This window comes from Psammomys obesus, unplaced genomic scaffold (genome assembly GCF_907164565.1).
Source record: "Psammomys obesus unplaced genomic scaffold, mPsaObe1.curated_primary_1811, whole genome shotgun sequence".
NCBI classification, from domain to species: domain Eukaryota; kingdom Metazoa; phylum Chordata; class Mammalia; order Rodentia; family Muridae; genus Psammomys; species Psammomys obesus.
Window position 1 is genome coordinate 797,829 of NW_026596345.1, and position 23,833 is coordinate 821,661.

At 43.7% G+C, this 23,833-nt stretch overlaps 1 protein-coding gene across 5 annotated transcripts in view; it reads left to right on the top strand.

The window, feature by feature from the left end:
• Elmo1 (engulfment and cell motility 1) overlaps positions 1 to 23,833 on the top strand; it is a 517,373-nt gene that overhangs the window by 139,259 nt on the left and 354,281 nt on the right. For all 5 annotated transcript variants that reach the window (XM_055597231.1, XM_055597230.1, XM_055597234.1 and 2 more), the window contains exons 5-6: positions 11,762 to 11,812; positions 17,409 to 17,578. In XM_055597231.1, the coding sequence (XP_055453206.1) occupies positions 11,762 to 11,812; positions 17,409 to 17,578 (221 nt within the window). The remainder of the gene's footprint in view (positions 1 to 11,761; positions 11,813 to 17,408; positions 17,579 to 23,833) is intronic.

The following is a 23,833-nucleotide window of genomic DNA, read 5'->3' on the forward strand; positions in this document are numbered from 1 at the left end:
TAGTCAGGTCTAGTTCTGTGGCTATATCTTGTTTTCCAGAATTGTCCTTCTGACCTCCTGTTACATAAGGGTGCTTCCCTTTACAGCTGGGACAGGTGACTCTTTAGGAATGGATATAGACAGAGTTGGAAGCGTAAAGCCCAGAGGTGGTGTATGTCCAGGGCACTTTGGGACATCACCTTGCAACAGGGTGGAGTATGACTCATTTATACTTGGAATTCATTGTAAAAGTATACATCAGTAGTGGAACAAGAACTCAGTTTTCAATGATATCTGTGCCTGATAAAATAAATACTCATTGGATAACTGAAGGTTATGACTTAGGGAAGGGTTTCAGACTTAAGTTGTTGGAAGAGAGAATGATCACTATTTCTGTCTTTGAAGTCCTAAGTGGCCTGTTAACTTTAGTTCTGAAGTGTAGTTTTTCTTTCCCTCCGGGTTCTGCCATGATTAAAATGTTCATTCTATTCATTGAGAAAGCATAGACTGAGCATATTTTAGGCTTTGGCGATGAGCTAAACATGGAAGATGCCCACTCTCCTTAAGCACATCCTCCTGTGGGTGTGGGAAGAGACCAGCAGTTTTTAGAAAATGAACAAAGTATTCATTTTTATCTAGAGTTGGCATAAAGCAGTCATGTGGGTAGTGTATGGTGTGTGTCTATTTTAGTTTATTCTGAGAGCATGGCTGTGCACTAAAGATTTAAGAATGGACCCAAAATAAGACTTGGCCAGCTTTAAGTTTGCAGTGATGCAAAGATAAATAAAGGATACAGATGGATACTCATGGCTCTTACTTTTCTAACCATATGAGTCTAAAGAGATATTCTTATAGCCTGAATAGGGTGGGAGCTCTGCTTTCAGGATGTAGGCTTCCTGTGGCCCAGGCCCAGGCCTGGGCTCTGGGTTGGTGCTCTGTTTATGCCAACTCAGGAGTAACTCATTTTCCCCTAGAAGGCATTGACTGTCTATTCTGGCCAAAATCACTGTAAAGCACAGGGGCCTGTCTCTTTAGAAAGAACAAAAGGGAGCCAGATCATAGCACTGTAGGGCACAGAACAGGCAGTAACTGACATTTAACACATCGGTGTGTTAAAGAACAAAACGAAACAGGACATTGGGATGGTGTGGGCAGGGTGTCAGATATGAGTGTAAATACTGGCCTGAGTCTTCTAAAGCCAGGGTTTTGGAAGGAACTTGTAAATACTATGGAGGTCCATTATGTTAACCTGTTGTTCTAATGGGATGAACTAATGGGATGGAAGTTGCAATGTATTCCACCAGGAAGGTACCCAGTGAGCTATAATCATCACATAAGCAGCAGTGGAGCCTTTGGAACCAGTAGGAACCAGAGCTATCTGCTACTCCTATCGGAGGAAACTTAAAATATCATTTATGATCACTGTGCTTTATTAGCAGTTGTGGTACCTTGAGGACCTAAAACCTCCTTTTTGTTTTTTTTTTTTTTTAAACATGTGAGTTCAGAGGTCATTAACCGAAGCCTATGGACTAAATCTATGATCTCACCCATTTTCTCATGTTAAGATTCCTGGAGTACAAGTTGTACCCTTTCTTCTTCCTGTCCCTCTCACACAGATGCTTTCTGGCCCACAATGCAGACAATATTGTCTGGCTCTTTATAGAATATATTTGAGCACCCTTGCATTAATAAAGTAGAGCGTGTACTATTATGACACAATTTAAAAAAATATTCAAGTAGCCATTTTACTTGTTTCTAAGCTTACTTGTTTCATTTCATGCACTCAAAAACATTGTTCTGACATGAGGTCCATAGATTTCAGACTCCCGTGACTCCCAAGACCACAAAAGAGAAAGAAAAGAAGAATCCTGAGAATGGAGCCAGTCCTGATGAGACCTGATAGGCTAGGTCAGATAGAAGGGGAGGAGGACCTCCCCTGTCAGTGGAGAAGAAGAAGGAGGGAGGGTGGGACTGGGAGGAGGTGAGGGAGAGGGCTATAACAGGATACAAAGTGAATAAATTGCAGCAAATAATAAATACATAAAAATTAAAGAAAAAAGAATCCTCACACATCTGAGGCGGGAGTTTCAAATCAATGGGCTGACCTGTGCTTGCTTACTCTGCCTAAGATTGAGGCTCTCCGCCATGGCAGCTCCTCCACTTCTTCAGAATCTGTAATCAAAACTATGCCTTCTCTAGGAATATAGCTGAGTCATTGTACGCACATTGAGTATGCCAATCTAAGGACTTGCTTTCAACACAACGATAACTCCGTCTTCATGTAGCATTGAGGAATGTTGTACACATGTACAGCCACCAATTCCTACCTCTGTTTTCTGCATCCGTGGATCCACATAACTTTCCGTGTGAAATTTTTCTTAAGCATTTCTTGTAGCACCCTTCTCCCTTGTCTTTGTTCTCCACACAATACAGTCTAACAACCATTTTCATAGCTTCAGCATTGCGTTAGGGATCATCAGTAATCTTGGAATGATTTAAGGATGTGCAGAGATAAGATTCAAACACTGCGCCATTTTTAGCATAAGAGAATTGAGCATTATACGCCATGCGTCTGAAGGGCAACCTACATCATCCCACTTCCGTCATTAATGAAAACAGTTTCTCACAGACTGTGCCCCATGCCACGTTCTATCTAGGCAGTTCCTCAATTGAGGTTTCTTCATCTCAGGTGACTCTAGGTTGTGTCAAGTAGACAATACAAACTAACCATCAGCAGGCTGGGGAGATGGCTCAGCAGTTAGGAGCCCTGGCTACTCTTCGAAGTGATCTGAGTTCCAGGGGGATCCCAGCCTCTGGGATCCGGCCTCTGTGGGTACAGGGCATGCACGTGATGGACAGATATATATGCAAGCAGAACACCCATACACGTAAAACAATTACAACCCAAGAACAAGAAAACTCGGCAGCATGCCTTGCGTTTCCTGTGCATCTTCTGTGTGCCAGGAATAGCGAATGCTCAGATGACAAAGCTACAATCACTGAAGCCAGGGACCGAGGCTTGCCTTACACCTGCATCTAGACATATAAGAAGGCAGATTTCTAATGCTCAGAATGTCATTTGACACCACACCAGCTCACACCTGGACACTCTTCTTTTCCTCAGTGTTTCCATCACTTTGTTTCCTGGCTCTCCAGTGTGAAGGCTCGTATAACATTTTCTGTCTCTAGACTTGTTGGCACTGATGCAGCCTAGAACAGGATGTGAAGTTGGTACTTTCCAAACTGGGTAGAGTCTCTGTTATCAGTGCTAGAGCCCCTGGAATTGACCTTTCGAAATGCCTTTTCCCAGAGTGAGTTTCTTTCTTCTAGATGTGGCTGAGGAACTTTTGTATTTCTGTGACTACAGGTTCTAACTTGCCCGTCATAATTCAGGCTTAAACCTTAGCCTGTGCCGGTTGGTCAAAGGTAGCATAAAGTTATAGCAGCAGCGGCTGGCAAATAGGTGTCCATTCCAATGGTGTTAGACTGCTTCATGTCTTCATGGAGTTTACACGGATTCTTCTGTCCTATACTTTGACAGTCACTCTCTGCCTTAAAAACATGGGCACAGCTTTATGTGTCAGACATTCTTCTAACTGTCACCTTTCCCATAAATTTCAGGTGAGGGGCACCATATCTGTGGTCACCCAACAGAACATCAGCATTTCTTCAGCATGTGCATGAGGCGTTCTCTGCATATGGTCATACTCCTGTATTCTCAAACATTAAACATTTTTTTTTTTACAGCAGCACTTTGGTGACCACATTACACAACTAGCCTGCTTAACTATCATTTCTTTACATTTTCCTTTGTCCTAAGAAACACTTGGAAGACTTACTATCTCAGTGATAAACCGTCAGTATTGAACCAGTAGAAACTCAGTTTACATAGCTGGCTACTGGTAAAAGCTGGTTAATTATGAGTATCAGTGTCTCTGATGAGCCTAGAAGGAGCAGTTGCAGAAAAGTGGTCGTGACCCTCAGTCTGAGGAAGATGATCACGTAGAAACTTAAGACCAGGAGTGAGCACTGCCTCTTTGTGCAGGTCTGGGCAGAGGGTATGACTCCCACTGGCCTCTCCAACTGCCCATCACTCACAGGTCGGTTAGAGGAAAGCTTGACCAGTTGGCCTGTGCTTTATTGCTGGAAGGGTGGGTTGCAGAGCTTCTCAGAGGTGGTTTCTGTTAAAAGTCTGGTCAGAGGTGTGGGTCATGCAAGACCTGAGTGCGTTCACGTGGGGTAACACAGGGGAGATGGTAACTTCATTCCCTCTCCTGGTGAAGCATCTCATTCCGCCTAGCTGGAGAGACTCAGGCCCAGCTTCAGTGCCATAAAGCGGGGCCAAGCTTTTGTGCTGAGTGAGACAAGGAAATGACTGGCCTATGCAGGTTGGACCTTACCTTTTTACTGTGTTTTAATTATGGGTATAGGGGACGTCTTTCATGAAATACTACCTGCACCTTTGATTTCCTGCAAGATAAAACTTTGAAGAGATGTTGGATTTGAAACCCCTTCGTCGCTTTTTTTTTTTGGAGACAGGGTTTCTTTATTGTAGCTCTGGCTGTCCTGGACTTGATTTGTAGACCAGGATGGCCTCAAACTCACAGGGATACAAGTGTCTTTGCCTCTCCAAGTGTTGAGATTATGGATTTGAACATTTTAAAGGCCTTTATAAGACAGGACAAAAATCATGTAACAAAAAATTGTGTCCCTGTTGACTATCCTTCATGCTGTATATGGAAAAAAATGTGTTTTTTTTTTTTTTTTTGTTGTTTGTTTTTTTTTATCATGGAACCCAATGTCTATTTACTCTTGGGATCTTGGCATTATCTTTTGGGTTATTCACTTTGGTATTGAGGTGCTGAGGACCTCCATCTCCGGGGGTTGGAACTTGTACATACTTGCTTAAGCCCTCTGTCTCCAGGCTTAAGTTTCCTGAACTTTTCCCTTCCCAGTCTAATTTACCACATCTGACAAATGCATTTCTCTAAGATTCCTTCATCATATCAGTAATCCTGCTCAAGAGCCTTAAGTATTTCCTCTGTGTTTGCTGTGCTGAGAATAAGATAGAAAGTATTGACTTTTGGCACTGGGCCCTTTGCTTCCCTCTGCCGATAAGGAAACAAGCTGCCTCAGAGCAGCTGGCCCAGGCCCAAGGTGGCGCTTCCTTCCTCCCAGTCCATTGTTCCGCCCAGGCCATTGTTGGTGCAGCTTCCTAATGCCACCACTGTCCTCCAGCACAGCACCTGTCCAGGGAGAGATTTGACTGACACTTGACCTGGCCCTGGTGCTCCCACTATGCCCTTGCTGGTGCCGCTCAGCCAGTTGGAATGCTAACATTGTACCCTGAGCTTCTGCATGGAGAGATGGTCTGCACTCACTTAAATACTTAAGTATTTTCACAGCCGCATCCCATCTCTACTGAACGAATTGCAGCAGATAACATTTCAGGATGTTAGAAGAACAGGGGCTTGAAGTACATCCTATCTGAATTTTAGACCTGGAGACTGAGTGCTTGCTGCTCTATGAAAACAGGTGTACATTCCTGCTTTGGGGCATTAGTAGACACTGAAATTAGTGTCTGCATGAGGAGACACTTGTTCCTTTAAGACAAGCTTGTTTGTCTGCAGAAAAACATATTGTTCTGTATCTCTGCCTTTGCCATCTATTAAAACACCGAAGGGGACAGGCAGTCTCCTGATTGTCCGCTCAGATTTGCTTTGTCCTAGGACAGCCCTGGGCTGCTGGAGTGGGAAGTGCAGCATCTCTGACCAGCAACTCTGGAACATGTTATCCTTTACCCCCTGCTCTCCCCACCCCTTTTTTCCTTCCCCCCGAGATCATTTGGGGGGGGTTCAGATCGTACTTTAGGGCATTTTTAACACTTTTTTTAAAAAGATCATCTGTTGTCTTTCATCTACAGACATGGCTCTGTAGCTTAGCAACCAGTGTGTCCTATACTGACTGCCCCTAGTGGCTTCACTGGCCTCAAGATGGGAAAGTGAAGCAAATGGACATATGATGGATTAATGGGGTCATGTTTTCATGCAGAGTCACTCTGTCTGATGCTTAAGCAATGGTTCTGAAGAAGTGTTGTCTCGGAGTAGAACATCTAAAGTTAGGGGCTCCTCACCAGGGAGACAGGCAAAACAGACAATGATGGAGGGAGGAGGTGACAAGGCGCCCTGCCTGCTCAGGGCCAAGACTTCTAATGTCCTTAGTGTCCCCGCCTCCTGAGGTTCTCTGCTGTCACTGGTAAGCAGCAGAAGAGGGAGCATTTCTGGTGTTGACCAGATGCAGTTCTGGATAAGGCTAAGTAGAATGTTGGCATACCGAGGAAAGCAGGTTCTGGAGGGGATCCTGTCATCCAGACCTCACAGAGTCTGAGTGGCCGAGGTAGGACATCAAGAAACACAGACATCCTGTCCTGACTTCTGCAAGTGTCAGGCTAGTGCGGGCTGCAGTGGGTTGTGTGGGTAAATATGACAGCGAAGTTAGCTGCTTTCCCTTGGCCACTTCTCATTCTTTCCATACACTGTGTGCAAGCCCGGCAGTTCCCGGCAGAGGTGTTCTTTCTGTCTCTTTTCTCCTCTTTATTTCTAGAGGAGGCGGCTTGAGGAGACCTGTTTGCTGCAGACAGTGTTACCTCAAAATCCAGAATGCTTGTTCAAAACGTGTCTTACGATTGTCTGGGTTTTTTTTTTTCTTTTTTGTAAAGTTTAAATTAAATGTGTTGTTTTCACATTTTAATCACACATAATTTTGTTACCCTATGATGGTTTGATACCTTTATACACTGTGTGACATTTGAATCAAGGTCACTAATCTATTTCTTTCTCTCTCTCTCTTGCTCTGTCTCTCTGTGTGTGTGTTTGGATAGGTACAGCTTGATGTACATTATGTGTGTGTACTTGCCTATCTTTGTGTGGAGAGTCACTCTATGTATAATTACATATCAAAAGCCCTAACTCCTGTACAGCTGTGGCTTAGCTCCTCTTTTGCAACCTTTCTTTTCTCCCTCCCTCCCTCCCTTGCTTTCCCCTCCTCCACAGCCTCTGGGAACCTCACTTCTGTAGGCCTGCTTTTCTATATTACACATATGAATGAGGCCATGTGGCATTCGTCATTCTGTACCTTCTTAATTTCCCTTGGTGTAGTGACTTTGTTCTAGCCTTATAAATGGAATCATACGATTATATATATTTTTTTCCTTAGCTGATTGGTCTTCCATTGTGTTTTGATGTCCAGTCATTGCTTGATGGACATTCAGGTTGCTTGCATTTTTAGCTACCAAGAATATCACCACAGGAAAAATTCAAGTGTGGATGTTTCTTCCACACATTGATTTCATTGTCTTTGGCTATATGCTTATGCATGCATAGCTAGACTGTATGGGAGATGTTCTCGCAAGTTTTTGAGGAAACTCTATTAATAGTTTTCCATGTAACTATATTATTTACCAATGTGTACAGTGTTCCAATTTTTCTAATCCTTTTTTATTTTAATCATTTATTTATTCACTTTATATTCTGATTGTCACCCTCGATATCTCCTCACAGTCTCCATTTCGTACACCCCTGCCCCCATTCTCCCCTTTCCTCCTTCTCAGAGAAGCGGGAGGTTCCCTATGGGTACCAACCTGCCCTGGCACATTAAGTCATGCAGGTCTAGGTGCATTGTCTCCCACTGTGGCCAGGCAAGGCAGCCCAGTTAGGGGGACGAGATCCAAAGGGAGACATCAGAGTCGGAGAGAGCCCCCTGCTCCAGTTGTTGCATATGCTGCCTATGTGCAGGAGGCTTAGGACGAGTTTATACCAGATGTTTGGGTGGAGGGTCAGTCTCTGTGAGCCTCAGGGGGCCAGGCTAGTTGACTCTGTAGGTCTTTTTTTTTCTAGTTCTTAACAGTACTTTAGTCTTTTTTGCCCCCCTTTTGGGTTTTTTTGAGGCAGGGTTTCTCTGTGTAGCCTTGTTGTACTGGAACTCACTTTGTAGACCAGGCTGGCCTCAATCCCAGAGATCCACCCACCTCTGCCTTCCGAGTGTTGGTTAGTCATTAGTTACATGACTGTTAGTTATATGACTATTGGTTATATGATTAGTTATACTGAGCATTTTCAATAGACTTGATAGAACACCAAGACCAGTATTTGGTTGAATGCTATTCAGTCTACTTTGCATATCAGACAGCCTAATTAAGACAAAACCATCAGAGAAGGACAGAATCTGCTGAGAATTAGAACCTTGATTTAGAGGATCATGATACTACATACATTCCAGGGTTGGTAGAATCAAAAGAGAATTTTGAATTGGAGTCAAAGGAATCCTGGTTTGAAAATAATTGGTGCCTTACGTTTTAGAGTTTCTGGGCTTTTTAGGAAGTTCTTGTAGTGAGCACTAATGCTTTTGACCCCAGTAGAAGACTCCTGAGAGAATAAAGTTATGCGGGTCAGGATTTTAAAATTGACTTTCTAGAGAATGAGGATTAATCATGTCTTATTTTGGTTCTGCCTCAGTGTTTCATTTATGACCTGGAATATAGCAATGTAGCCATTCATTCATCAGATGCTTACTGAGCATTGACAGGGCCCAGGCCACGCAAGGCCTTGTTTTAGATGCAGTAATAACATCAGGATATACTCACTGTTCGGTCCTTTGGAGATGCCATTCTAGGGTGAAATGACATGACTAATGAACAACATGACAACATGAGTAAGTATTATGTAAAGGTATTATACACACACACACACACACACACAATGTTGGTGCTTGGAAGAATGAATCAAAGAGGACTGAGTAGGGTAAAAGAGAGAGTGAGAGGTGCCCAGTCTCTGATGAGAAACAGCTCTAGGACAGGATTTCTCCGTCGCCATGTTGATCTGCTCATTGAAGGGGCATGAGCTTATTAATATGTACTATTCTTCTGGAATGTGCTAATATGTCTTTAGGGTAATGCAGAGTGTACTGTGAAATTTACCTGTCAGGTTATCTGTTAGTCATTTTTTAGTCTGTCTGCTAGACTACCATGATGAAAAGGAAGTTAGGGAAGAAAGACTTTATTTGGGCTCTCCTAGCTCCAGATGACACACGGTCATCATGGCTGTGAAGGCATGGCAGCAGGTACACGAGGTTGAACTGGCATTCAAGAAGCAGAACGGTCACACTTCATGCACCTACCGGAAGCAGAGAGGTAACAGGTAGTGGGCCTAGGCTGTAAAACTGCCGCTCTCTACTCCAGTGATGGACTTCGAGCAAGGTTCCACCTCCGCATGGTCTCAAACATTTTCTCAAACAGTGCTACCATCTGGGCACCAAGCATTCAAGCATATGAGCACATGGGGGGGTGGATTTCACACCCAACCACAAGAGCATACATGTAAGGACTAGCTAAAACATGAAAGGGCTCAGCAGGGTATTTTGTGGATGCTATTTTTGTGTTTAATAATAAACATTTGGCTTTTTTTTTTTTGTATTTTTGATGAGTGATTCCTATTCTAAACAGCATCAGTGGATTAGCCATTGAGTCCGTATAATGACCCGAGAAGCCGGGCCTGCTGCCATCTGTGCCACTTGTAGCAGGGTTCCCACCTAGGAAGTGAAGTAAAGCTTCCACTCCTGGCAGACTGCTTCTACGTGATTCAGTGTGCTGCTATGGTGGGATTCATGACACCAGAATAACTCAGCCCTTCCATTTGTTAATAGATTTTATAGCCAGGATGGAAGAGGTGTGATCTGTTTGATCTTCCTGTGTGGATGTAGTCCTGGAAGCAAGGCTTGTACCACTGCCATTCTCTATTCTCGGTTTGCCTTGTCTCAGGAGCTAAAAGTTTGTTATGGTTATAGTGATAGCCCCTTCCCTACCCTTCCCTTCCCTTTCTTCTTCTGCTCACCCCTCTTCTCTCCTTTCCTCCCCTCCCTTCCACCCATCTCTATGCAAAATGTAAATCACCGATTACACAGAGGGGAGTTAGCTGTTGACCCAAGGGCATGGGCAGAGAGGATGGCTGCCATTCTAAGGACAGCAGAAACGGCTTCCATTTTAAACAGTCCATGCCCAGGCTCACGAATGGCTCTTTGTACACAGTCCAGGCAAGGACCTGCTGTGCCCTGAATAGGGAAGAGGAATCAGATCAGAATAGTTAGCTAGATATTTGAACCCAGCTCTGCCTGTAAGTAGTTTGAATACTTCTTTGGCTTTAAGCAAGTAGACAAACCAACCTCTGGCACTTTCTTTATAGAAGTCTTGCTCTGGTTGCAGAAAGTGAGGAATCCAAGTGGGAGCCGGGGGCAGTCCAACTCCTCCTAGAATTCTGCGTTATAGTGTTGCCCTGGAATTGAGAATGAAGCTCTGAGGAGCCACAGGGTCTTCTCTAACTTCATTCTCATGTCTGTGCTCTCATAAAAGCTGACTGGCTGTTGGGCTGCCTCAGGAAGGCAGCAGACAGGACTAACAAGTCGAACAGTGTCAGGTCACACAGGTCAGAATCCTTCCAGTCTTGACCCTGATGTTGGGTCATGATGAACTTTGGTTTCTAGTCTTTAAAATGTATACACTGATTCCTCAGTGTGTCCAGAAGCTGGTCATGGAGGAGAGATGGTGTACATCCAGCTCCTTCAGTACTGAAACCAGTGTTTGCTGACTTCCCCTTCAGTCTCATAGAATTGTAGACTCATTAAATTTGAAAAGAGCTGAATTTTCATCACTGTTCCCAGCCAGTCTGCTCTGTAGCCACTGCTTGTCCCTCCGATAATAAAAAGATGGCTCCCTACAGGGTGCTTGGTATTTCTGGGACAGTCTAGATAGAGATGAAAGGCCCACTGTGGGGTTTTGTTTTTTTTTTTTTTTCATTGAGGGTAGGTGCATGATGTGAAATATCCAGACGCACTTTTCTCTGGAGGGAATGCTCATTTTGGCCCCTGACAGCTTGTTCTTTATAGAGAATTTATAGTTTGTAAGTAGTGGGACTTGGCCACGGGAACAAGTGATGGATGGGCCTTTGACACACCCGGGAGGAATTTCCTACCACCTCTGTGCACCTGTTGCATTATAGCCTGTGGCATGTTTCAGAGGATGTGGAAAGTGAGCCTCCTGGTCTCAGAGCTCCTTGGGGCTATGGCCCATGCTAGATTACCACCTTCTGGAGGCTGGTCATGGTGCATACTCTGGTGGAAAGAACTGGAATGGACAGTGAAATTCAGCCTTCAGGGCTAAGGATGCCAAGGGAAGCTCTTGCTCACAGACTGATCTGGGATCTGTTTATTCATGTTCTTTCTTCCTTGCTTTAAGGGATCATGTACCAGGAAACACTTTCAAAATCACAGCTTTGTTGAGATATACTTTGCAAAACAAAAAGTAACTATTTTAGATATGTTCAACTTGATTATTTTTATTTTATTTGGGAGGAGGGTTTACAATTTAACAACTATTACCACAATTAATTTTGAAGCTTTTTTTTCACATAAGAGTATGCGTTTCTGTGGATGGTAGTGTACAAGGTTTTGTGTAGACATGGTTTCAGTTCTATCTGGTATAGAGCTTCTAGGCCATTTTCCCTGAATGTACTTTTATACTTAACTAGTTTGATTTTCTATGTTGAGGTCTCATATTCCTATTTTTTTGAGTTAAGTTTCTTTGTATAAATAATTGAAAATTATACAAATGAGAAAAGAGGGAATCATATGAATGTCTACTGCATAGACTCAAGACAGAGTTAAATTTGCTTTTGTTCTCTTTATCAAACTTCTACTTAAAGATTTACTAAAGCTTTTCTTTCATCTTTTGCAGAATCGCAATGAAATAAAGAATGGCACTATCCTCCGATTAACTACATCGCCAGTAAGTTGATCTTAATGTTTGTCATTGAAAATTCCCCAGCTTGGTCTGCTGTATGTGACTGCTGGTACATACGGATGACAGTGAACTCGGCTTGTAATATTGTCCCAGGCAGACTCTAGAATCACAGGAGCATTCTGCCTTCTCTTTTCCACAACAGGAGGGTGACTGTCGCAAGTAAATGGATGGTGAAGACTTGAAATTTGTGGTAGTCAGTCCAGCAGCAGTTCTCACAGTATGAATGGGATAGTGGCTGTCTGATCGGTTTGGCCCATTTGCTCACACATCAGCTGACACCACTGAACAGATTCATGCAGTGAAAAAAACTAAAGCCTATTACTGCCTTTCAAGTCAGTCTCTCTCTGTCTCTCCTCTGTGTGTGTGTGTGTGTGTGTGTGTGTGTGTGTGTGTGTGTGTGTGTGCAGGATGGGGTGTGTGGGTATTTGATCATTTTCTAGCCTGGATCTCTTATTAACACGTTTTCTAAAATCAGCTGAAAAGCATTGCCTGATTACCCTGTTTCCTCTCAGCTGATTCTATATAAAACATCTGAAGGTCTCTGAATAAAAGCTGCTAAACAGGATGCTGCAATATATTTAGGCGATGACTGGGATCACGATCGTTCTTATGTGTAGAGAAACTGCGTAGCAACATTAGCATAGTTAGAGTGCGTTTCTCCACAGTGTGCTTCCTTGCTTTCCTGAAAAATGACATGCACAAAGTACTGCAAGTGTTACTATTTCCACACTGCAAAGGTGGCGGAATGTATATCCAGCTATCATTTTCAGTTTGTGCTGCAGCCATGTGCTAGGCTAAAAATAAAATTAAAAATCGGGAAAAGCATCTGGCTAGAATTAAAGTGTGGGTACTGCAGCTACCACAAGTTCTTCTTGTTGAAAATTACATTAGAGCCTTAAAAACTCATACGTTTTACCCCGCAACATCTTGAGCCTAAAGCAGTGATGAGGTCTGTGGACCGCCTGCTGGGCTTGGTGGGGGAGGGCATCTCCCAGTGTCTTCCTGCCAGTGCCTAGAAATTACAGCTTGCTTGTGGGTTTGAGTGACCACAAGATGAGCTGAGCAGAGCGTCCTGGACCTTTCACGGGCCTTCTTCATTCATCATGTCAAGTTGCTGTTACCTTGGCCTTTAGAGGCTACTGTCTCATTGTGTGTGTGTGTGTGTGTGTGTGTGTGTGTGTGTGTGCGCGCGCGCGCGCGCGCGCTCCCCATTGTCTCTGCTAATTACAAATCTGTAGTGAGACTCAGTGTTTTATCTAGGCTGGCTCTATGTCAAGAAAGACCTGACTGCACTATTGCCCTGGGCTCCTAACAAAGTTCCATACATATTGATGATGTGGAAGGGAAAAACAAAACTGTCTGGGGAGCAGAGAGGACTACTAGTTAGCATGTCTAACATATTTCTTTTCCTGGAGCTGGTTTGCTAATGGACATATATCCTTGTATGCATGTACCCTGCCTTCACAAATGGTTATATATTCCTACACTGACTTGTGCCTTTAATACTCTTGTCAAAAGATATACCTATTCTACCTCACATTTTCTTGGATTTTGGTTTATAATTTTACTTGTTTTATCCTGTGTCACATGCTGAACAGGAACATCTGGTGTGTGAATGTAAACACAACTTTGAGGTCTCCCTTTCAGAGTAGAGGACATCTGCTTCAGATGTCTAAATGCATCATTTTAGAGAGGCACATCATCCCCTAAGAAGCCTCCAGCATTCTTTAATCCTGGACAACAAGGGTGTTGTGTCCTGCCACCTCTTCTGTCCCTACCTCCTTCTGTCTCCATCTTATTCTTCCAGAGGTCTTTGCCTATCCCTCGAGACACTCCAGGCATGCTTTCCCTGTAGAGCTTATGCACTCCTTGACGCTTCTGCCTACTGTCTCTCCAGACCCAGTATGCGTGCCTCTGTCTCACCTCTGCATGGATGGCACTGCCTTAGGCAGCCTGTTCTTGGATCACCCCATCTAAAGAAGTCACCAGTTGTTTTCTGTCACAGCTCTCCATTTTTGTGTTTCCCATTAGCAACACATCATTATTTTTTTTTATTCCTATGATTTCACAGTGTCCTCCTCTCACCCCAAGGTGGGCAAGTCCTGTTTGTTGCTGTCTCTCAAATATGCAAGACTCAGAATAAAGTTTCCAGAAGTATCTGTGAGTCAGAATATGAGAATTATGAGGGCTAGCTTTGCTTTGAAATAGATAACATCGAAAAACTGCCCGAGAAGAGTTAGGCAAAATTGTGTGTAATTGTTTTGCCATTAATTGATATCCAGACCAGAAATTTCCTTTTTTGAAAACCCAGTTTGATCATGAAAGATTTTTATTCAGCTTTATTCTATAAAATGAAAGTTTTGCATTCAGATTGTTTAGCAATTGGATAAAATTACTACCTATCCAATCTCTTCTAGTACCAACTGCACAGATGCCGCACTAACGAAGTCCTGTCAGTTCTGTGTAGGATTTTTATTGGAGGGAGCATCTGGGACTCATGGCCCCTTTCCTGGCCAGCTCGTGCTGGGGGTTCCTTCTCAGCTGAGAAAAACAATCTGTCACTTTGTGGGTTTCAGGGAACCTTTAATGTAATTCCATCACAATTCCCAGATGAATCTCCTGATCAGAAAATGAGGTCAATTTTAAAAAAGGTGAAGGAAAGTTCCCTGTCTCACCTGGCAGAGCTGACGACACATCTAGCAAGGAGCTTTGTACTAAGTCTCACTGGGTTGCTTCAGTCCCACAAGTCTTCCTTGTGCCCCGCCCCACCCTTCAGTGCTTTACATAAGTCCTGAGATGAAGATGAAGACTTCCCAAATGCAAACAAGGGGGCCAGGGTGAGGGTACAACACTGAGCTTTAAGAAGAGTTGCCCCTTCAGTAAATTTCAGGGAAGGAGCGTGGCCTGCCTTAAGGAAAAAAAACATCACCCAGAACCAGTTTGCAGAGAGGTCTGTCCCAGAGGAACATACAGGGCCTCCCTCCTCCCTCATCTCTTCCCATGCCCCCACCCAAGTCTACTGATAGTGGAGGTCCTCCTCCCTTTCCATCTGACACTAGCCCATCAGGTCTCATCTGGACTGTCTTTCATTGTCTTCCTCTGTGCCTGGTAAGGCTGCTCCCCTCAAGAGGAAGTGATCGAAGAGCCAGCCTATGAGTTCATGTCAGAGACAGCTCCTGATCCCTTACAAGGGAGTCCATTTGGAGGCTGATCTATCAGCTACCACTGCCACAGGCTACCACTGTGCAGGGGTTCTAGGTTATCTCCATGCATGGCCCTTGGTTGGAGTTGCAGTCTCAGAAAAGACTCCTGGGCCCAGATACTTGGTTCTGTTGTTCTCCTTGTGGAGCTCCACATCCTTCCAGATCTTTTCTATTTCCCCCTTCTTTCATAAGATTCCATGCACTCTGCCGAAAGTTTGGCTTTTAGTCTCAGCATCTGCTTTAATACCCTGTAGAGTCTTTCAGAGGCCCTCTGTGGTAGGCTCTCGTCTTGTTCCATTCTTGACTTCTCTGCTCAAGTTTTGGTGGTTATTCCTCTTCCCTTATTTTAAATTAACTAACTCATTAGTTTACCTTCAAGTAGGGCTCCCTCAAAGGCATTCCAATGGACGAGAAGTTGTTGCACAATCCCTTCTCAGCGAAAGGTCTTTGCTGACAGTTGCACAACTTTAAAGGGATGGGCAGGTTTTCTTCTTGTGCAGTATAGCTGGAAGGCCAGCCGGGAAGGATGGGAGGGGACTGGGCAGCAGTGCCAGCGTTGCACGCTTCCACCATTGCTGCGAGATACGCATTTCTGGTTGATGCGGAAGTCATTTCAGCCTGGGATTGGGAAGAGGCACTGTGGCAGCCCGAGCTTGTTCAGCAGATGTTTTTAGAGACCCCAATACAGGCTTTCAGATCAAGAAATTGTGTGGATGAAGGTTACGTGGTTTTAGAAGCTCTCTGGGTCAGGTGTTCTGGAAGCCTCTATTAAATGTTGTTCTGCTGATTGACATACGGCTTTTGGCCTGTTACCTGGGAATGAGTTTCCATCCTCCATCCCTGTCCAGTACCTTTGTTCTTTTCTTATTTTTGCCATCAGCTGTGATGTAATAGGAAATCGTGGCACACTCTGGCTACATGGTACAACATGTGCTCTTCCGTTTGGGTTCCAGAAAAACTCCTTGGGATTCCTTGTTGTCTTCCTTCTCTCCACAGGGGACTGCTCTCTACCCCTACTTTATAATCCTGCTTTAATTAGAGAACACAGGTTGTTAGTTGTTTTGTAAGTAAATTCTGTTCAGCAGTGTTAGCTGGTTGTTGATATCAAATACCAGGTTATGTATGCTCTTTCTGATATAGTAATGAAATACTTGAAGCTGAGTAATTTACAAAGCAAGGAGTTTGTTTAGTTTGTAGTTCCAGAGGTTCAAGAACTTGGCACTATTGTCAACTCAACTCTGTTCAAGCCCTCACTGTGGAAGCCATGGTAGGGAGTGCCTATAACAGAGAGAGGTAAGGTGTGAAACAGGAAGACAGAGTGTCACCAGTCAGGGATCGGAAACAACCTTCCCACCAAGCCTCCCACCAAGGTCCTACCACCTCTTGACTTGCCCATACTGGGGATCAATCTCCCAACACATGAACCCCTGAGGGACAAATCACTTCTAAACCATAGTGCCCTCATCTTTACAGTGTATCTTTACAGTGTCACAAACATCAAAGGAAAGAGCAAATGCCAGGGAAGACCGAGGAAGGCACAACCTTCAGCTGTGGTTTGCAGTTAAATAATGAAGTGGGTGGGCTGGGTGTAATTTGTCCCACTGCCTGCCCTACCTAATGGCAGATCCTGACAAACCTTGGTAAGAAGAAACAAGGCAGACGCATCCTGGTTCTCTGAAGTTCAGCCCTGCCACCCATCTCCACTCCTCTCCTCTCTGCATGCATCACAGAAGGGCAAAAGCCTTAGCAAGGAGAACATTAATTCTAGGAAGAGCTGTTAATTGGGCTTCTAGTTATTTTGTTTCAAATTCATACAGTAAGTAGCCAGTTCGCGAGAAACACATGCTGTTGGGAACGGCAAAGACTCATTTGTGTGTCTAATGAAGCTTCTGAATGCAGGCAGTTATTACTCAGAGTTTTGACTGAATGGCTAATCATGATGTATAAATTTGTGTAATTGCTTAACTAAGCAAGTAGCTTTTTGTCACTTCTAGATAATAATTTTATTGAAAAAGTAAACAACCTCCCTTTCTCTCCCTGTCTGTCACACCCTATCAGTTTGCAGGCTTTAATATTCATGTGCACTCGCCCTTGTTGTTCATTCTTCCATAAAATGGGCCCTGTTATTTTCCTCCTGGAAGGAATGATGGAGCACTGGAGGGAGGAGTCTTTCCAGTGGAAACCCGCTGTTGAAGTGCCCTGTTTTTAAACACTATGCTTCTGGCCTGTGCATATTTATTTCCCAGAGGCTCATTGATTTTTGTGCTATTGTATTCACACACACACGCACACGCACACACACACACACACACAAAGACAAATTAATAGTATGTATTATCTTCATTCTGTTTTTGTTTTTTTTTTTTTGTCTCCCCCAGGCTCAAAATGCCCAGCAGCTTCATGAACGAATACAGTCGACAAGTATGGATGCCAAGTTGGAAGCCCTGAAGGACTTGGCCAGCCTCTCCCGGGATGTTACCTTTGCTCAGGAGTTCATAAACCTGGATGGCATCACACTCCTCACTCACATGGTGGAAACTGGCACTGAGTAAGCAGCTTCCGTCCCCATGCCTCCCTCTGTCCACTCTACAACTACATTGTCTGCTTCCTTCCCTGTTCTGGCAGTTTCCAGCTTTAAAGAGGAGACCTTGGCCAGACTCTTGAAAAAAGTGGCTTGAACACATCTTCAGATCATGGGTTTGTGGTTTCCATAGCTGTGTCCTCCAGACACATGGTGGAGCATGCTCAGAGTCCCTTAACAACTGAACTTTTAGGGTAGTGAGGAAAAACATTAGGTCATTGCCTTAAAAGGCCTAGCCCACATTAAGACTATAATTCTCTAGACTTTTAATTCCTCAAACTCCTTGCTTATCCAAGGGAATGTCCTTCCTCTGCTTGGAATAAAATAATATAATCATATGCTTTAGATTATATTTAGAGCACTCTTAAAATACCCTTTCAAAGGAGCACTTTAATAATTAAAACACGTAATTTGAAATTTAAAATAATAAATATTGAGTACTTACTGTATGCAGAATGGTGACAATTGGCAACATTTTTTGAATGTGAACCTTGTCTTCCCAGGAATTGGTGAAGATGATTATATAGTCACAATTTAATTGGGTATTAATTCCTGCTGAGATCAGAAGGCTAGAGGATGGGCTAATTAGATCTTAAAAGGCCTAGGAGGTGAGGCAGGGACTGAGGCCTAGAGGAAGATTTTGTTGTCATAACAGAGAAGTGGGTTAGCACTTCTGGTAGAGAGCTGACCATTTTTGGTGAAGATGATCGTCTCTGGTGTGACGGGAGAGACTAAGAAACAAGGCTGGTCCAGCTTCCACATGTATGTCATCATCAGGTGCCAGTTGGAAGGAAGAGGATCAGAATGCTTGCCTGTGGGGTTGGCTGCTGGTGGCATTGACAGCACATGGCGATACTGATACATTTAATAACATGTTGGTGCACTGAGGAGGAGGAGGAAGGAGAGGAACAGTTCCCGAGTCCTGGGCTTAAGTCTGGTCATGTAACTCTCCCTTCCATTCTCACTGGTACATAGAACAAATGGATGATTGTACACACTGGAGACCTGTCTGTTTTCCTCCTCTGTCCTCGCCCTTGCTCTCTCCTTCCTCCCACAGTTGGTGTCATTTAATCTCTGCAGTTAGCATTTGAAAGATCCTTTGTGTCCCATTCAGGAACAGTAGGTTTTACAACAACACCAGCATCTCCCGTCTCATTGGTCTTTGAGTTTAGGATTGGGAATTTTGTCTTGTAGACAAGTAGAATAAATTTCTAGAACCAAATTAAAAACAAAACAAAACAAAACAAAACAAAACAAAAAAACAAATAAAAAACAGGAACACCAACAAGTGCTAGTGATCTGGGCGAAGGCCACTGTAGCAATGCCCTTTGGTGTCTGTTGAGTTTTCTGTGATGACTAAAACTTCCCTCTAGACATGGCGGAGTTTGAAGGAGCCAGGAAGAAATCGAGAATGAGTTGGCCACAAGGGGTTTGAGCAGGAAAACAAAGTGCCTCCTGTGAAGGAAACCTCACAGGAAATGCAGGGTGGAATGTTGCCATAGCTACCTTTCTGTTGCTGTAAGAAAAACCCGGCCAAAGCAGCTTTCCAGCTGGAGAGATTGCTCAGTGGTGAAGGTGCATACACCACTCTTTCAGAGGACCCATATCAGGCTGCCCACAACCAGCTATCAGTGCCGTCCCAGGGAACCTGAGACCTTCTTCTCGCCTCTGAGGGCACCACACTAACAAGCGCACATGCCCCTACACAGGACACACATGTATACCTAGTTAAAAATAAGAGTAAAGTCTTTTTAATTTTTTAGAGAGAAGCCATTGAAGGGAGAACAGGCTCATTTTGACTCAGCGCCAAGATAAAGCCGTCGTGGCAAAGCAGCCGTGATTGCAGGGATATGAGGGAGCTGGTCACATTGCACGTGCCGTCAGGAAGCTCAAGTGGGAATGCTGGTGCTCAGCTCGCTCTCTCCTTTTTGTGCATCCTGACTCCTGACTGTAGGAGCGGTGCCACCCACAGTGGTCTTTGTGTGAGTCTGATCACAATAACTCTTGAGAGGCATGCCCAGTGACCTGTCTCCAAGGTGATGATGATGCCCATCAAGCTGATGTTGCCAATCACAGCCCTTCATTTTGGTTTCCAGTGAGCAGCAGAGAATCCCATTGGACTGGGATGAGTATGCCCTTAACCAGATGGCCACCAGTCCTTCCAAGACAGCGAGGCTTTGGGCCTTCTGCTTCAGACCCAACACATAATTAGGAGGACATTATAAATTAAAGTATAAAGCTGCCGCTATATGTTTGCTGATATTCTCCAGTGCTGGCCGTTTATACATCAAGGGGGGATGTTCTAGTGCCAGTGGTTCTCAGAGGAAGTGCTTCTTTTATATATGCGTAGGTATGTGGACATATTTATAGTTCCAACCAGATCATGTGCACACATCTGAATTTACAAAGATGCCAATAGTAAATACAAATTGAATAGTAAGGGTCTCCAAGTCAGGGCTCCATGTGTGATGTATCATGAGTACAAGGTTGTGGTTGGCCACTGTGTTTGGTCAGCGAAACCTGCATATCCAGACCTTCTTTATTCTAGTTTCCCATGGCTAAGGGTACCATAGCACAATTCCAGACACTAGCAACTTAAAGAACAAAAAAAGCCCCTTCTCCCACCGTCTTGAAGGCCGGAAGTTGTCAGAGGGAGTTGTTTCTTCTGAGGCCTGTCTTTACCATACAAATGCTGACTTCCCTCCTGTGTTCTCATGTGCCTCTTCCATGTGCCTGCACAACCCAGCAGCTCTGCATATTCAGCTTTGCTCCTTTTAAAGAGGCACCTGTTTGGTGTCAAATGGCCTTATTCCAAACTAATCAGCCCTTTAAAGGTACCGTCTCCAACCGCAGTTCTATCCTCAAGTAGTAGAGGTTGCAGCTTCAACATATGAACTTTGGGCCTCCCCTAGCTCAGCCTGTAAGAGTCGTCAAAAGACCACGACCACTTCTGTTTTATGAGAAAATAGTGTACAAACGGATAGTCCCTACCTGCCTCCCAGCTATCCTATTGCCTTTCTCTATGGCTCATCATAACCCAGTTATTCAGAATAATTTGTAAGCCTAGCTCCAAGTTGTCAAGGGCCAGTCTTCATTGTATCACGCTGCTCATGTACACTGAGAGAGAATGTCAACACCAGATGTTCCTTGTGAACAAACAATACATTTTAGTACTTATTTTTATTTTCAAAAGAATGTCGTACTAATTAACATGATAATCGTTTGTATTCAACCATTGCAACTTTGACACATACTGTCAAGTTTCAGACAGTTTAAGCAGCAGGAGACCAGATCTTGGGTGAATTTTCTTTTTCATTTTTCTTCCTTGTTTCCATCCTGCCACTTTTCTGGGAAGGGAGAACATCTCTTGGGATTCTGCCTGCTTTCCCTTGCTGTTTTGCATAAATTCAAAGCCATGCTGGTTTTGAAGACTGAAGAAGTAGGCATGAAACCCCAAGGTCTCTTTTTTTTTCCCCTTCTTCTGCCAGTCCTGCATCTCAGGTGACTCATTTGATCCCCAGACATTTTTCTGTTCTTTTGCTCAAGTTAAAAAGAAAAGGAAAAAAGCTATTTTTCTTATAAGTAAGTGGGTTCTTGGTTAAATATAGAGCAAGACTTTAATTAATTACCAGGAAACTTTGGAGTAGAAACCCTTAACAGCTGGAAAACTGATCAATCATGATTCCTGTGCAGAGGGCCTGCTGGGAATGTGGGTGTTCCCCTAGTGGGGCTTGTAGAAAATGTTAAGAAATATTGAAGAAAGACCACGGAAAATTTCCTCCTTACTTTTAGTAATGATGATGTTCAGACAGTTCTAGCTACTTGCTGTTGCCCAAGGCTTCTTTAAGGTCTGTCCCCAGCTGGTACCAGGAGAGGCCTGAGGGTGAAATCAGTAACAAAGTACAGCACAGTGTCACTCTGGCACAGAGCAGCACTTGAAGCCTGAAATGAATATTTGCATCCTTGTGGAGTTTGGAAATTGTATCCCTGGATTCTAACTGAACCAGGTATGGAAACAAATAGCATTGTGGGGATTATGTTGCCCAATGAAAGAAAGGGGAAGAATGTTAAAGAATGAAGGAAAACAAAAGGGGGCTATTCAGAGACTGTAAATAGTATCTCTGTCTTGATTCAGAGAAGGAAAATATGTGCCATTCACTCAAGTCCAACACACACACAGACACACACACACACACACACACACACACACACACACACACACACTGTGTTGTTCACTCATCACCCCTCCCTTACTAAGGGGCCAGTCATTACTGGGGACAGACAACAAAGTACTTTTCCAAGAATGGAGGGCAGAACACTTACAGTTTCCTTCCTACTTGGCAGCTTGAAGAAAACATGACACCATAAGCATATGAGTAAGACAGAACACCGCCCTGGACAGTAAAGCCAAGACCGAAGAAAGAAATTCTGAAGAACCCAGTCTTTATGAAAATTAACTCTTATTCCTTATGAAGTTATATTTGTTGTTAAATATGTATAAATCTGCAGAAGGAAAAAGATAAGAATGCTTACAAGCAACCACATTTGTTATCCTCGTGTATAACCATGTTATTTTAAATACATAGATGTATAAGATTTATAGAAGTAGAATTATGGGCATTTCTTTCACAATATGATTTTTGTACCCACGTCACTAGTGTTATTCTTTCCTTTATTGTAATTTTCCACGTTTCCTTTTTAGAAACTAGTCAAAATACAGCTGATAGGCAGATGATACTAAACTAATTCAAGGGATATCCATAGTGTTCAATTGTACCCGTATTGTAAGAGATTTCCCTCATTTTCAGGATGTTTTGTTATCATTTGCTGATTACCTTTCTTGTACTCCTAATGGTGACTATTTAAATTCTTTGTAGAGGTTGGAGAGATGGCTTAGAGGATAAGAGCTTCATCTTGCATAGGACCCTGGTTCAGTTCCCGACATCAGGAAGTTCACAACTGCCTGTAACTGTAGCTGCAGGGATTCAGATGCTCTCTGGCCTCTGGGCACCTGCACACAGGTGGTACACATAAACTCAAGCATGCACACATACATGCACACTGGCAAAAAAAAAAAATCTTTAAATTACTTTGTTAGGAGACTGTTGGCTCAGAGGATATAGGAAGCTTAAACTGTTTCCCAGTCAGAACAATTCAGCAGCTTATTGGAATGTCGTCCTGATACTTTACTGTTACTTTGAACACATATCTGTTTCTGGTCACTGCTGTGCTGGCATTCCATACACATTTCTAGTGTTCCTAAGAATACTGAGGCATTCCAGGAGTTCTGTCTAAAGTGGGGAATTAGCAAGTGGTGACTGACTGTTTGGGCTGAGATCATTTCTCATAGTTTTTTAAAGGGCAGTTTTCATAATCATTTAGTGATATGGAAAGCTCTTGCGTAATTATCTTTAATCAATGTCACGTATGTGCTCACCCTACCCTTTGTCATATGCGTGATGCCATGGAGGAAACCTGACTGGTTCTGTGTGTAGAAGCTGCTACTGTAGTGCCAGAGTGAACTTCTGGAACTCGAATAGTTTTTCCTTCCCTGAACTGGAGCTGTTTTCGCTGATGAGGATAGTGAGATGGAGGTTGAACTGTGCACGCTGATGGTGCAGCAGATTTGGAGTTGCTGGCGCCCACACCGAAGAGGGATGTGTAGACCTTATTCCTTTAACCAAGTATGTGTTCTTTGAGCGCTATATAGAACTCCCTACCCAAAGCAGTGTGCATGTGTGTGTGTGCTTGTTCATTTATTTGTGCATTTGTGTATGTATTCACATGTGTGCACATATGTGCATTTGTGTGTCTGCATGTGTGTATTTGTGTGTGTGTGTAAGGAGGTGTGTGGGGAATACTCGGATATCTGTGACAGTTTTGTCTATGAGAGACCTTTTCTGAAATTTTGTCCTTAGACAAAAGGTAATTTGTTGAAACAGTCACAAGTGGACAGTTTGAACCCCTGACAACTTGGTGTGTCTCATAAGCTCTGGCTGTTTGGGGGAGTATTAGGCAGGCTTAACAGAATTGCAGGTTTTGACTTTAACCTCTTGTGAGGCCGTGGGGTGACCACTGTGTTCAGCCCTGTCTGTGAAGGCTCCTATCATCTCAGCACCCTGCCTGGGACTTCTGCAGCATGCCCTCAGTAGGACCCAGCACAGTCCACTATGGAGTAGCCCTCCTGAGGCCCTGCAGTTAATTTGCATCACGCAGCCCAAA